Source organism: Benincasa hispida, chromosome 2 (assembly GCF_009727055.1).
Source record: "Benincasa hispida cultivar B227 chromosome 2, ASM972705v1, whole genome shotgun sequence".
NCBI lineage: Eukaryota > Viridiplantae > Streptophyta > Magnoliopsida > Cucurbitales > Cucurbitaceae > Benincasa > Benincasa hispida.
This window is the reverse complement of record NC_052350.1, coordinates 51,275,201-51,289,959: the sequence shown is the minus strand read 5'-3', so window position 1 is coordinate 51,289,959 and position 14,759 is coordinate 51,275,201. Positions and strand designations below refer to the sequence as shown.

The 14,759-nt window shown below is 34.3% G+C and overlaps 1 protein-coding gene across 3 annotated transcripts; it reads right to left on the bottom strand.

The window, feature by feature from the left end:
• Window positions 1–1,526: 1,526 nt before the first annotated feature.
• Window positions 1,527–13,203, bottom strand: LOC120071351 (K(+) efflux antiporter 4). Of its 3 annotated transcripts, XM_039023577.1 has the most exons (20): window positions 12,808–13,202; window positions 12,199–12,242; window positions 11,792–11,850; window positions 11,560–11,638; window positions 11,389–11,450; window positions 11,188–11,263; window positions 10,523–10,597; window positions 10,077–10,148; window positions 9,913–9,996; window positions 8,396–8,464; window positions 7,361–7,438; window positions 7,017–7,105; window positions 6,662–6,758; window positions 6,538–6,591; window positions 6,181–6,276; window positions 5,127–5,315; window positions 4,956–5,033; window positions 3,082–3,126; window positions 2,174–2,263; window positions 1,527–2,092 (listed from the first exon to the last, which is right to left on the bottom strand). In XM_039023577.1, exons 1-20 carry the CDS (start codon window positions 13,049–13,051, stop codon window positions 2,012–2,014), a joined length of 1,761 nt encoding a protein of 586 aa, XP_038879505.1. In that variant the 5' UTR covers window positions 13,052–13,202; the 3' UTR covers window positions 1,527–2,011. The 3 variants fall into 3 exon arrangements, 1 of the variants encoding a protein (XP_038879505.1); XR_005480216.1 differs by lacking the exon at window positions 1,527–2,092 and having other exon boundaries at window positions 4,956–5,050; window positions 12,808–13,203; XR_005480215.1 differs by lacking the exon at window positions 1,527–2,092 and having other exon boundaries at window positions 4,956–5,046; window positions 12,808–13,203.
• Window positions 13,204–14,759: the final 1,556 nt, after the last annotated feature.

The window sequence follows — 14,759 nt, the reverse complement described above, 5'->3', positions numbered from 1 at the left end:
AATACAAGACTTAATCCTCATATTGGAATCTGTCCTAAAGAAAATTAGCTAGGAGGATTGAAAGAGATTTTGATGCTTTTGTAAATGGAACAAACCAAATGTATATCAATCAAGCCTTCTCATCTTTCTAAGATTGGCATCATCATTAAGGATATTTTTGTTGGGAACTCCGTTAATACTTCTATTTTTCGTCACATCTTTAGAGAGGAGAACAAATCTGCCCATACTTTTGCAGCTTTGACATTTTCTCAAGGTTGTTCTTTGATCTGGAAAGATGTTTTTCCAGATAATATTCTCCCCTCATTTGTAATGAGGCGATTAGAGAGTAGTTGTTTGTTGTGTTTGGTTTGCCTTCAAAAAAAGTCTTCTAATCTCAAAATGAAAGGATAGAGAGAAGAATGGGGGAAGATAAACTATACTATCTTCCAGGAAAAAGAACAACATTCTGTGGAGAATTAGCAATGGAAACAATGAATTTTGTTGTGGCATTTGAAACTGCGAGATGAGGGACCAGTGGACCTCAAATGTTTAGGAAACATCATTCACTTTTGATTGATGTTGATCTTTCAATGAAAAGAAGGGACGTGGAGCCTTTTTTCGTCACATTTGGTATTTCTGGCTTTAAAAGCAACTGCTTTTAAGATGGCATTGTATATGGCCTACGTATCTGTACAACAATAGTGATTTCATTTTTATGATCTTACGATGGCAAAATATTTGCTGTGGTCTCTTTACTATAACTTAAAAAGAACGCATTGTTTGGTGGAGAAAGGTGAGACCCTATATTCAAGTACATAAAATACTTCAGAAATGAAAGAATGATACTATTCAGATTTAAAATTTCAACTATTTACTCTAGAGTTTGGTAGGAAGAGCCTTTACTAAACTTACCAAACATCTTCCTGCTCATAACTCTATCCATTCTCTAAAGGAGAAATCTCTAAGTAAGTGTTTGGACCCCAACTTCACTGGGTAGAATGATGTTTGGTATTCCAATGTTAATAGTTAGTATTTCGAACTATATAACCTACAATTAGCTACTGTATTACTATTTCAAATTCCTATTTGTTATAGTATTTACTATTTCCTACCCAGACTAAAATAGCAAGCACCTCAAACATAGACTATTATAACCCAAATTAAAATTGTTTACATCTCAAAGACATACTATAATGACCCACGAACTATAATAATCAATTCAACATCTCAAACACCCCTTACTCACAGCAAGGAGCTGATGGGGAGCAACACTTGGGCTTATATAAAAGGAAAGAAAAGTGAACAAACATTTATGTAGAAACAAAAATCATCCATCAGATTCATTATACAGATGAAGAATGATTCTATAAACAGTTTTTGGGTCGTTTCTTTTGGGAAGCGGGAGCAGAATCGATTTTCTATTTTGCCATAAATTTCAATGATGTTGGAACCATTAACGATTGGGAATGCAGAGGTATTATCTTGCAAGTCATTGAGACAGCTCCTAGCCCCCCAAGTCGGTATGACAGAAAATCAAGCAGCGTGAATTATGAAAAACAAGTAAAATCTTGTACGTCATCTGGGCGTCTATGAACTGAAAATGGCCTGGATACACTAAAAATTTTTGAACTACATTACCTTTCGGGTTGATAGAACAACTGTGTGACTCAATTTGTAAAAAGAACATATATAATGAAATGAATGGCGCGAATGAATGGAAACTATTTTACAATGAATAGGCCACCTATAATAACATAACGGCCTGGATCAAAAATTGGAGTTTAGTGAATGGGATTTTGAGAACCGTATTCACACTATTCTGGTTCTCCATCCCAATGGAACTATTTGGATACGATTTTTCCTGGTCAGAATTTCCCGTGGAATATTGGCATCTTCAGGTTCAGGACAATAAAAAACTGAGAGCCTAATTAATAAACTTTCACGCTTCTGCACATGTTCCCAATTTCACAAGAAACCCTTCGGTCGAAATGTGGTTACTTCTGCCGTTTGCTTTGCTATAGTATGCATAATATCATGAAACATGAGAGTCTTGAACCACCAAAGTAATGCGCTTGGCACCATCTGTTCGAAAGCCATCTCCTTTAAATCCAATCTGGTAAGATAAATTATACACGTTATCATAGCAACAGTATCCAACAAGAACCGAGGTGAATTACTAGAGGCTGAAGGTTACCTCACTCAAACCATCAGGTGAAAACCACCTTAACAACACTCCAATACGTACCACAGCAGGAATAAGCTTGAAAAGCAATGGCGTAGTCACCTACACAATAGTTTTATTAGCAAGCTAAATTAAAATAAAGTTAGATCATTTCAAAACAACTTCTGTGATAAGAGTTCAGTGTCCCATTGGAATAGTTCAAAAAGGACCCCACATTAATAACACTTCTTATTTGATTTGCAACCTAACAGATGATTTTTTTTTTTTTAAATGGAAACTTCGATGAACTATTTCATCTGAGTTATCATATCAGTTGGGAAAGATCAGGGGGAGAAGAATAGGGAAAATTCAATCAATATTGCAGGATACACATTAGAAATTAGATTTTTTTTTTTTTTTTTTTTGAGACAGTTGCAAATATAAATATAGGAATCAGCAAAATATTAGCAAATATAGCATGATGCAAAAAAATATGCAGATATTGCAAAATTTAGATACAGCTCTTGGAATCAGACTATCAATTAGACTTTTTTTTTAAAATTGAAACAATTGCTTTCCTTGAGAAAAAAAATTAAAGAAGTCTATCAGTTATATATTATATCGATGATAGGAGTCTATCGCGATAGAGTCTATCACTGATAGGAGTCTATTAGCATTAGAGTCCATCACTAATAGATTTTTTTATATTTGCACTTCTATTTAAAAATGTTGTTATACACTTAATTATTACCCCCAAAAATGTTACCTATTGCAATCCCTTTTTTTTCTCTTCTTTTTTTTTTATGAATAAACAAACTTCCATCAAGGAAAAATGAAAAAATACATAGGCAACAAAAAAAGAAAAAAAAAAAACAAAAACTGACAAAACTTTAGATATTAGGTATTTGGGGACTAAAAAAATGCAATATTAATTAACTCACCAGGCTAAGTGCAGTTGTCCCAAGCAGCAGTATATACAATTTTCCCTGAAAATTTTTCAGGAGGAAAAACATCATATTTAAAAAATACATGAAAACAATACAAAAAATTTAAAAATTTTTATGGACAAAGAGACAAGGTATTTACAATATGAGAGATTGAATGAAATTTCGAGAAATAAGACTTATTGTGTCCTTCTAAGAAAGACCCACATTCAAGACTCACACCCATATAAAAGACAACAATGAAGTCATCATCTCCATCACGTAAACATTCCAATATTCGTAAAACTAAAAACTATAAATAAACTTAATTTTGCAAAGGTTGCAATGCCAATATTGGAATGTTTGAAATCAAAACTTCAGCAATAATGGTGAATATAACAACGGACCCCCATATGAAAAATAAATGAAGAACATATCAACTTTGATTAAAGAAAAAACTCATAAATCTTAATGAGATCTCTCTTTTGTAAAATCCAACTTGCTGAGCAAACATGTTGTAAATCATCCACAATTTATAATTACGATATACCAACGAGTCAAATCTGTGTCTGATCTCACCTCCCTCTACTTCTCTCAACGAATAAAATATGACTTCAACGTGTTTAGCTACCATGTTATAAAAGATCGAAGAGAATAGTGATATGACGTATTTAACTCGAGTTTTCTGCTTTACCAACTCATTTAGCTGGTCCATGTGTTTACTACTAGTTAAAACCAATAACTTGCCTTTGCTACTAATGACTACCATGCTTAGGTTTTGCCTATTATAATATTCCATTGTACCAGATAAATTAATCCATACTCTCAAAATTTGCTGTTCTTAGAAGAAAGTCAAGTCAATTCTTATACATCGCCTAAGAGCAAGGTCACGAGCCCATTCGCCAAGCCTGCTCTATTCAGACCAGTCTCTCATAGTTACTTATGAACCTAATAGGATTAATTGATAAAGCATGCTCTACATCATTTCCCCACCCAAAGAACCAACACTGTACCTAATAGGTCCATGTGTTTACTATTAGTTAAAACCAATAAGTTGACTTCGCTACTAATGACTACAAGGCTTAGGTTTTGCCTATTATAATATTCCATTGTACCAGATAAATTAATCCACTCTCAAAATTTTGCAGCTCTTAGAAGAAAGAGTCAGTTCTTATACATCGCCTAAGAGCAAGGTCACGAGCCCATTCGCCAAGCCTGCTCTATTCAGACCAGACTCACATGGTTACTTATGAACCTAATAGGATTAATTGATAAAGTATGCTCTACATCATTTCTCCACCCAAAGAACCACCACCATCCTCTACGGTGCAGCACCCCAAGGGGAGTGGAATATGGGAGCTCCAATTCCCATAGTTGAAACAACCCGGCACCACTGAGTTACATCCCTCCCCTTCCAAGAAATAGTATAGACAAATTCTAAGACAAAACCTCCTTTATACCAATTGCAACTTGTTTCATTTGCTCATATAAGGAGATGAGTTTTCACACGTTTGTTGTTTGGGCACATAAACATGGAAAAGTAATCCACATTTGAAAACTAGCAGATAGAGTAATTCTCAATGCCAGCATACCACGTAAAACAGAAGTCAATGTGACTATTGGAAAACAAAGCAGAAACTTCTATCTCAAGTTTGGAGATAGTCAGTGTTTAAAAAGCCCTCCCGAGCGCCTGCCTATGCGATAGGCGCAGGTCTGGTTAAAAAGATGAGGCACACAAAATAAGGGGTTTAGGGTCAAGAACTTTTTTGCTTGTCCTTAAGCACCAAAAGACGAGCACTTTTCAGCTTTGAAAAACACGGGAGACATTTCTTATCAACACCAACAAATTATGAACCTTAATAAAAAAACAAGCTTACAATTCAAGCACCAACCTCGACAAGATGAAGATTAGAGGCACGGCTCAGAAGGACAAAAGCAAATTCTCCGATTTGTGCGAGTGACATCCCAACCTGTAAGATAAAACTATCTAAGGCCTCTTTCAATTTTCTAAATAAAAAAGTCATTTCATTGTGAAGAAACATATTTTTTAGAACACATCTCACCAGAAGTGAAGTCTTGTTGTTGTATCCAAATCCCTTGACAACAGTAGTAACCACTACAGTTTTTATAATGATGACCAATATTACAGCCGCAAGTAAAATATCAATGTGGTTCCATAGGAAATGAACATGAATTAGCATCCCAATGCTGGCAAGAAAAAGAGCGGCAAAGAAGTTGCGAATGGGCTCAACCTAGGGATCAAGTCAATGAGTAGAAGGTATTAAAAATTTCCATGTGAGCTGAAACAGATTCAGGCAAGTAAAATGACAATATTAAATAAATAGGTATAGTACTTGCTATAGACCCTATCAGCCCCAGAGACACACACACACATTGCATCTAGGGAGGGAGAGAGAGAGAGAGAGAGGGAGGGAGGGAGGGAGGGAGGGATGTAGGGAGGGGTGGAGGGAGGGAGAAATCCATTGCATCTGGAAAATGAGATTCATCATCGAGCTTGATGCCCAACCCAAGCTAGATCATAAGTTCTTGCAGGATTTTATACTTCTGGATCGTGAGATTTATCTACAAGCTTGATGCCCAACCCCCAAAGGATCACAAGTTTTATGCTGCAGGTTCTAATTACATCTGAAACGGATGATTTATCAGAAAGCTTGAAGTGCAACCCCCAAAAAGTATACATTCTCATTTCCTATCAGAAAATAACATATATTTCTATAGTCCGATGATTTATCAGAAAGCTTGAAGTGCAACCCCCAAAAAGTACAAATTCTCATTTCCTATCAGAAAAAAACATATATTTCTATAGTCATCGAGCCACAATATTTCTAGACCTTTTTCCATGTAAAACATGTTAGAGCATGATTTTAGACCAGAAAGCTCACTAGAGTTTCCAATTGGCTCAAAAAGTTTCACCTGTTCTCCAGCATAAAACCCACCATACTCTTCTATGATTGAAGTGAAATAATGTAAAGGACAGCGTTCTTGGAGTGTAGAAACATGCAATTAAAACTCACCGAAAAAATTCAAGTACTTGGTAGTAACTACAAAGGGAACAGAATTCAGGCTTTTAAACAAGCACGAAAAATCCATATTTACCTGTTCAAGTGTATGCTGAGCAAGATCAGTAGTTGATATCATCACGCCCGCAGCGAAGGAACCCAATTCAAGGCTTAAGCCAAGTTTATCACTGCACTGTATAGGTGGTTATATAAATGAATCAGTACTGTACCCAAAAAAAGTACTGGTAGATGCCAGATTTTACAGATAGACCATTCCCAATCCCAACAACTTTGGTCTATAATACCTTGTTCACTTTAATGGGAGGAAAAGAGGGGGGGAAAACATGTATCTGAGAGAGGAAAAAATCTACAACTAGAAAACTGAAGTTCTTCACCATATCAATGTCTACCAAATTATTGTTTCTAGAATTAAGCATTAGGAAGTGGAACTAACCCAAGCAACAAGCAAACAGAATGCAACAGCTGCCAATTGATAGAGCTCATTAGTCTGCATGGAAAAGATTTTGATCAGAACATGAAGCAATAGATGTAGCAGCCAAAGAAAATGTTCCCCTTACCTGAGATGACAGGCTAACCATAAGCTTAAGGAACCTCGGAACACATGTACGAGATAATATTGTCAAAATAATCAAAAATGTAATCAAGACCAACAACCTGGAAAGAAAGAAAATGGCTGGTAAGTATTAGTTTCAGTTGAATCATTCGAAACGCAAATTTTCCCAGTTGTCTATCGAACAACTAGAAAATTGAATGAAAAGAGTAGCCTGGATAAGTCCATACACCAATTATGCTATGTTTTCAGAATTAAGTGTCAGTATGCTGGAAAAGAAATTTTTCAAGACGCTAGATACTTGACTAATTTAACCAAGAACCTCATGAATAAAAATTCTCATACACATATGCTGTTCTTACGACTTAGTCATGGACAGAACTCCTTGAAGAACGCCAGAAGTACCACCAAGAATCGGAAGCAGTGCAAACAGCAAGCCAACAGCACAATCCTGGTGATGCACAATAAACCCAAAAAAATATCATCATCATGAGTTAGCTATTGGTATTTATTAAAATAAATAAATTAAATATATATTATATATTATATATATATATATATATATTATAATAATATATACTAAACATGCATGCACACCTAGACTAAAACTTCTAATGCAGCAAAATATTTTGGATACCATGTAACCGACCAAACCATCACTAATTAGTAATATCATAAAGTATTGGAAGAGGAATGAGTTGTATACCTGAAGAATAAGAGTACCAATGGTCACCTGACCATGAATGGCATTGACGCTATTTCGTTCCATTAAAAATTTCAAGACCTATATCAGATAATATTGTGGAAGTACCAAATTTAATACAGATAAACCATGAAGGCTTTATTAATGATGAGAAAAGAGCACTCAATTCTATTTCTAAACAAAATATATACATACATAAATATATACTTACCTAACATTCAGTTCCTCGACAATAATTATTTAACACAAGACCAAAAACTCAATAAGTGAGGGCAAGAAGAATGAGCCAAATACTACGAAGCCATTTATGTTTTCAGAAAACAGTAAAACCTCTGAAGTCAATTACCTGTCTGCACCCTGCCTTCAAAAGCAGTTTTCTTAAAGTTTGCATTTGCTGCTGGGAATCATCACGGCATGAAGGCTTTATATAATTTTTAATCATACAAATTTTTTTTTAAAACATGGTTTAAACCCTATTTTGGTCCCTAAACTTCTAAAATGTGTATTCTAGCCCCTACTCCCTACTATTTGAGTTCTTTTATTTTAATTCTATCAAACTAATGACATAATTTCAAGTATAAGTACTAATATGTTAATAGAAGTATGAGTTCAGCCCAGATAAGTAAGATACGAACATTAAGCAAAGGGAAAGGTAGAAAAGTAACACAACAACGACCAAATTGATTTTTTTAAAAAGGTTTGGGACTAAAATAGACATTTTGAAACTTCAAGGACCAAACTAAAACAAACTTGAATGTTTAAGAACCAAATGGACATTTAAAAAGCTAAGGGATCAAATAGAATAAACTTGAGAGTTCAAGGACAAAAAAGTCTTCTTATCTAGAAAGGAAGGTTGCTAGGTTATGAGGTTGAGTGAAAATGGACGAACATATTCTGTTGCAGAATAACGTCTCGATATTCTTTTTAACTGGCTCAATGTTTTTTTTAATTGTAAGCATCTTCAAAAACTAAAATAATCCAAATGCTCCGTTAGTCACTCCACATTAATATGACTTCATCCCGCTAGCAAGAAATTACCACTGCAGTCGAAGACATAGACAAGAATGCACCCACAAATACCCCCTCTGAAGATTTACCGCCACATAGCTGCAAAAGCAAGCAATTTCACATTAGGAGAAACCATTGACAGGTTAACAATATAAACGAATGCGCTTATATGGATGTAGCAAGAAGAAAAAGGAGACTAGAATATCCCAGATACAGCATTAACCACTATACATTTACGCATAGCAGTAAACTCAAGCTTTTGTATAATCTACCAAAGTTTCAGTAATGCCAATTAAAAGAAACAGTAGGTAAGGTAAGCTAAACCAACTGCCATCAGGAAGGCCACAAAAGGGCAATTCAACCCTCTCCTTCTGTACACTGACCAGATTTACCAAGTAGAAAGACTCGAGTATAACTGCACTGAGCTTACATAAGCTATGAAGATTTTTTATTTTATTTTTAACTTGGGCCTAGAACCAACAGAACCGAAGGTTTTACAACAAATCAAACAACTTAAATTTGGGCCCTATGAGTGAAATGTCGACCGTAGAATGAGATCGGAACTCTAATCCTTTTGAAAAAAGGGGATTATCCAGGGATTTGAACTCGGTGACGAAGATTGAAATTGCTGAAATATAGTCACTCACTAAAGAGGAAATACAGCACATAAAATTTCACAAGTACTTAAGTTTCCATGAAAAGATTGTGCAAAAGCATGATTATAATTAGAAATCTGAAGAGCAACCATCTCAGAAAATGACAGTAATAGATAAAGATAGCAGAAGAAATAGATTTAAATATATGTGAGAACGAGAGAGACACACACACATGCACAGGGACGGGAAGCAATTAGGTACTAGTGTTGTCCAAAGCACTTCATCATATTTCAAGACACGCTGGAACAAGAGTGGATGTAAAATGTGTGTGCAATACAGGATTGATACTCTCAACCTACGGATCTTATGGACATTGAAAAATACTTGTTCATATTCATAGTAGAAATTTCCAAGAACATCTAATCAATGTATCTAAAATCCACAAAATGGATCCACCCAACAACCATGAATTTACAAGATTAATATAAAAATAAAAAGTACACATACACATACATACATACATACAAACATACATATGTATGTATGTTTGTATGAATTTGAAACCACGAGGCATGATGACTTTATCGTTTATCCTATACTGAAAAGCATTGGATGCAAGAATCACAATCAGAATCACAATCAGTGTTGGAATGCCTTGAATCTATTATTTGGTGCTTCGAATGACCAAATATAGGGGTCTTGCTATTAGTGAACCAAGTAAATCTGTATATTGATTCTTTATACTTTACGTTTTTTGTATTCTTTATTCGTCGATTTTGTAACAATCAAATTTTGACCTTGAAAATGAGAACATATTGGCCATACAGCAGATAAATACACGAATATATATACATAGATAGATAGATAGATATAGATAATTTTTTTAAAAAAATGCATAAATAAATAATACCGTACAGCTGGAATAAATTCTCATCAGAGTGTAAGACATACCGAAGCTGTAATTCCACACAAGCACATAAAAAGGAAAATCTGGAGCAATCCTCCAAGAACAGCCACTGCTCGAACTACACGAAGCTGGAAAAGAACAGAGAGATTATTGACAAAGTCTAAATATTTTGTAAACCAGATATTATAGAAAAAAAAATCAGGCTGACTTTTGTAGTGGAGAATTCCAAGCCCAATGCAAAAAGAAGGAAGATCACACCAAACTGAGCAACTGTCTCAACCTGAATGGATAGGCAAGCGACAGATTAACTTCTGGTGAAGCAATATAATCTATTAGGGTAATATCCAGGAATTCCAGAAGCATAAATTCTTGATAGTATCATAACTCATAAGAATCAATAATAATGCTCATGACAATTATTCATTACACCATAACTTATTAAATGAAAACACAGAGAGAAAAGAGTCAGCAGCGTAATGCTATGGTTAGTATACGAACCAAATATAATCGCTTTACAAATTTTATCAAGTACCCAAAAGCCAATAAGTGTAGCTCTTAGCTTTATCATAAAATAGAATGTAACAACAGAAAAGGATCAGGGAGAGCAATTCATAGATTTGTCAACTGAATGAGATGGACATAAATGAAACATACTTGCACCATTTCACTGACAAAGCTTAAACCTCCGGGCCCAATGAGAGATCCAGCCAACAGGTATCCAGTAAAGACCTGCAGAATTCAGAATGCCATAGCACCATTTAGAAAGAAGAAAGTTTTAGGTCTTTCAAAAGAATTTTAAGGCTAATGTCCTGAAGCTCACCCTCTCAACGAAAAGCAATTTTTTTTATAAATCAAATCATATGTTTAAAGGCTAGCCTATTAGAAATAAACTTCAAAAACTAGAATGGGTATATAAGGGGAAAAAATCAGACTCAAATATTTTCAAAACTAGTTTTAGAAAACAACGGGAAATAGTTATTCAATCATTCTTAAAATACTGAAAACGCACCCAATAAGCAAAATAACTCTTTCAAAATGCACATTCATTTCTTTAGAAAAAAATGTTCTTCAATGGAGTGAAAATCAATATACACATGCTTAAAAGATAAAATAAAATTTTCTTTCCGTTGCAAGTGCCTTTCTTCAAGAAAGTTGCATATCACGTTGGGCATTGATCCTAGGGGCTCTTCTAAGAAGCATTTGTGCATTAGACATGGCATAGGCAATAAGAATGCTATGGTACTACATTATGGCATTGGTTTTTCATTCTTTTTAGAGAGAGAGAAAGAGAGGAAGAAGAAGAATGATGATGATCAGACCGGTTGTCCTGCACATGCGAAAGCAATACCACCACAAGTTGCAGAAACAATAACAACAACTAGATCTGAAATCAATCTGCAGATAAACAATTTCACAAGATTGGATTGTAAGCCTTCATCATATTGATGCATACAAAACGATAATGGATCAAGAATAAAGACAAGACCCAATGACTAAGCGGACTGTGCATAAAACCCAACCTTAGATCCAATTGGAGCACTGGATACTTTGACTTGGGATTGGATATAATAAAGACATTGTCCTGATAAAAAAATCCAATAAAAATGAATCAACTCTATGAATAAAATTATATTTATTTGTTAGCTTTAAAGGATAAGTGTAAATGTAACAGGTATATGCATTAGGCATACCTTTCGATCAATTAATGTGGGCATGTCTTCTGCTCGATTCTCATTGTCTAAATGGAAGACGTCATGGAACTGAAATGATCTAAGGTCCAAAAACAGGGCAAAAGTACTGTTACAGTCTAATTTCGTAAATTGGAACATGTCTTCTGGCAACGATTATGGCATTCATTTCATAAACAGTTTAATTCAAACCAATGAAATATATGCTTTGTACACATGAAATAGAAGAACATACTTCTCCTCTTTTGATTCATTCTTCTTTGACTTAACTCGAGCAACAGTTTCCAAAACTGCCTGACATATGGAACCACATTCACTTCAGCTCATGAGCAAAGACCAGTAAGAGATAACATCGGGAGTACATTAGCAAACATATTTGTTATTCCAACTGCATGATAATTCGTTGACTAAAATGAGAGGGGCGCAAGAGGATGATAATTCCCCATCAGAAAACTTCATCTGACGGCTGGAATTCTGAGGAATCTAATCGTGTTCAAATGGAATTTTGAATGAGCTAAAAGGTCACATATTGGACAGAAAGAGCAGGTGGATTGCCTACTGGCTTCTATCATTAGTTTTTCTTCTATTAAAAGTCAGTAGAAAGATAAGACCGGCAGTGATAAGATAAAACGTCAACCTAACCTGCTTCTCAGCAACGCTGCTGTTGAAGCTGCCAGCATCCGCGACTGCAAGGGAAAGTGAAAATATAGATATTCTTAAGAAATTTAATGATACTATAGTTATTTTCTCAATAAGTCTATTTGGCCAAAAAGATTACGAGAATGTAATGGGATTTATTAAATTGTTAGATGATTTTTCAAGACCATAGTGCATCAAAAGCTCTTTCCAGTTCAAATCCTGCTTATTTTCCACATTTCTGGAGACCAAGGGGACATCAAAGTAGCATGCAGAATATGAGCTCCATCAAACTCCCAATACCCGACAAAATCACTAACGTAAAACAGCTCTCGAGATGAAAACACATAGCAACGAACTGAAAAACAGGTGCTATAAAAAGGGAAAAAAAATGCGCAACAAAAGCACGAACAGGAACTAACCAGAAACCGAAACAATCAAAGAAAGAAGAAAAACAGACCTCGGTATTCATTAACAAACAAAGAATTGAAAAGGCGGTATGAATTAAAGAAACAAAAATGCATTTCACTAATTCCAAAATCCTAGCCGAACGAGGGAGCTTACATACCCAAACAAACAATAAAGAAGGGAGAAGTGAAAGTCAGATCAACAAACCTTCATCAGTCTGCTCATTCTCAGTAAATTCCCTCTCGAGAGCCCGATCGATTATGTTAGCAAAACTATGGTCATCATTGGCGGATCTCGAGGAGTTAGAGTCGGCAGTAGCATTGATCTCGCCGGTCACCAACTCGGATTTAGTGACGGTTAAGAGGGAAATGGAAAGGGAAGGGAAAGTAGCGAAGCAGAGAAGGTGAAAGAAGAGAAAGAGGACAAGAATTGCAGAGGACGGTAACCTCATTGCAGAAATGACAACGAAGAGGATAAGCGGTGGCCGGCGTGGTGGCGGTGGCGGCGGCGGTGGCGGTGGCCTCCGTCTCCGAGTGGGTTAACGAGGGGAGAGGAAGGGGGGTGAAAGAAAGGTTGTTTTTATTCCTTATTGTTTATTTATAATTTTTATTTTTCAGTTAAGTGATGGCCAAGGGAGCCAGTAAGAAAAGGGAAAGTACGAAAATGCCCCTTATAATTAGAGGTAACTACTTTGGTGACGGTGGAGGAGGAAAATGCGAGATGTACTCACGTTACGCAATAGATGTGTGACTTAGTATGGTCCCTTCTATCATTATAGACTAATTTCAAATATAGCCTATGTATTTATTTTTAATATCCATAAATATCCAAATCAGCTTACACACATTTTAATTAAAGAAAATTAATTGCTAGGTAAGTTGTCACGTTAAATCCTTAACCTCTTAATCATTTATTGAGATTATATCTCGTTTTTATTATTAGGCTAACTCACTCATGATGGTTCAAATATCGTCTTATACATATTTATTGTTTTTGCATTACAAAAATAATTTTTTTCCAAAAATATAGAACTGCTAAAATAGTTTTTTTTTTCAAAAGTATCGAACTGCTGAAAGGAAATATAAACCTCACAGTTTAAGGCCAAAGGCGGAAATAAAACGCAAAATAAATAAAGAAATAAATAGAAACAAAAAACCACCCCAACACAAAAATAAATATATAGTCTATATATGTATATAAATATATATAATTTATTTTTTTCTAAAGTATATATAACTTGGTGACATATAAATCGGTTAGCAACCAAGAGTATGTTTGAATTGATTAAAAAAACTTTTTAAAAAAATCATTTTTATTTAAGCTTGTTTGATAAAAACGGTTTAAAATACACGATAAAAGTATTCCAAAAGCTATTTTGAGTTATTATCAAATATTTTAATTTTTTTAAAAAAAATTAAACATTTGAAAAGTTAAAAAAAAAATTCTAAAATATATATGGAATTCAAATTTGGTTAACTAAACAAAAATTAAACACTATTTTTAAGTATGGATTTATTTTCTCACTTTTTGTTACGTACTGTTTATGCATTTTTAGAAACAAACTAAATCATGTTTGATATTTACAAATATTAAATAGGTTACAAAAATATCAAATGTGTATTTATATGATTTAGATTTAAAATAGTTCACAGTGTACATTATCCACATAAATATTGAAGGAAGTTGCAAGTTTGTCCAAAAAAAAAAAATAGTAAAATTAGGCCCATAGTCTACGTATATAGATTTTGTAGAAAATGGCAAAATAACAAACCCAGTCTAGTTGAAATAATCTGATAACCAAAATGGCCTCCTAGTTAAAATTGCATGATTGTCATCTGATTATCGTTTGATTGCCAATGATATCAATTACTATCTTATTGTTATCTTTACTGTCTGATTACTATTTCATACTGATTGTTATCTTATACTGATTGCTAATGATATTGATTTACTAGCTAATTGTTGTTTAATTATTATTTAATATTGGTTGTTCTCTTATTGCCAATTATATCGATTGCTATTTAGTTGTTGTCTGATTACTATCTGGTATTCTTTTCAATGATACTAATTTCTTTCTTATTATTGTTTTACTACTATTGCTACTATCTGATATTACTTTCAATGATACTAATTTCTATCTTTTTATTGTTTTACTACTA

Excerpts from the sequence above, each read along its gene's own strand:
- LOC120071351 (XM_039023577.1), bottom strand. The coding sequence starts at position 13,051 with ATGAGGTTACCGTCCTCTGCAATTCTTGTCCTCTTTCTCTTCTTTCAC. Across the intron at positions 11,264-11,388 it reads GTGCTCCAATTGGATCTAAG|ATTGATTTCAGATCTAGTTG; the intron begins GTTGGGTTTTAT and ends GTTTATCTGCAG. Across the intron at positions 5,316-6,180 it reads CTCAGCATACACTTGAACAG|GTTGAGCCCATTCGCAACTT; the intron begins GTAAATATGGAT and ends CTTGATCCCTAG.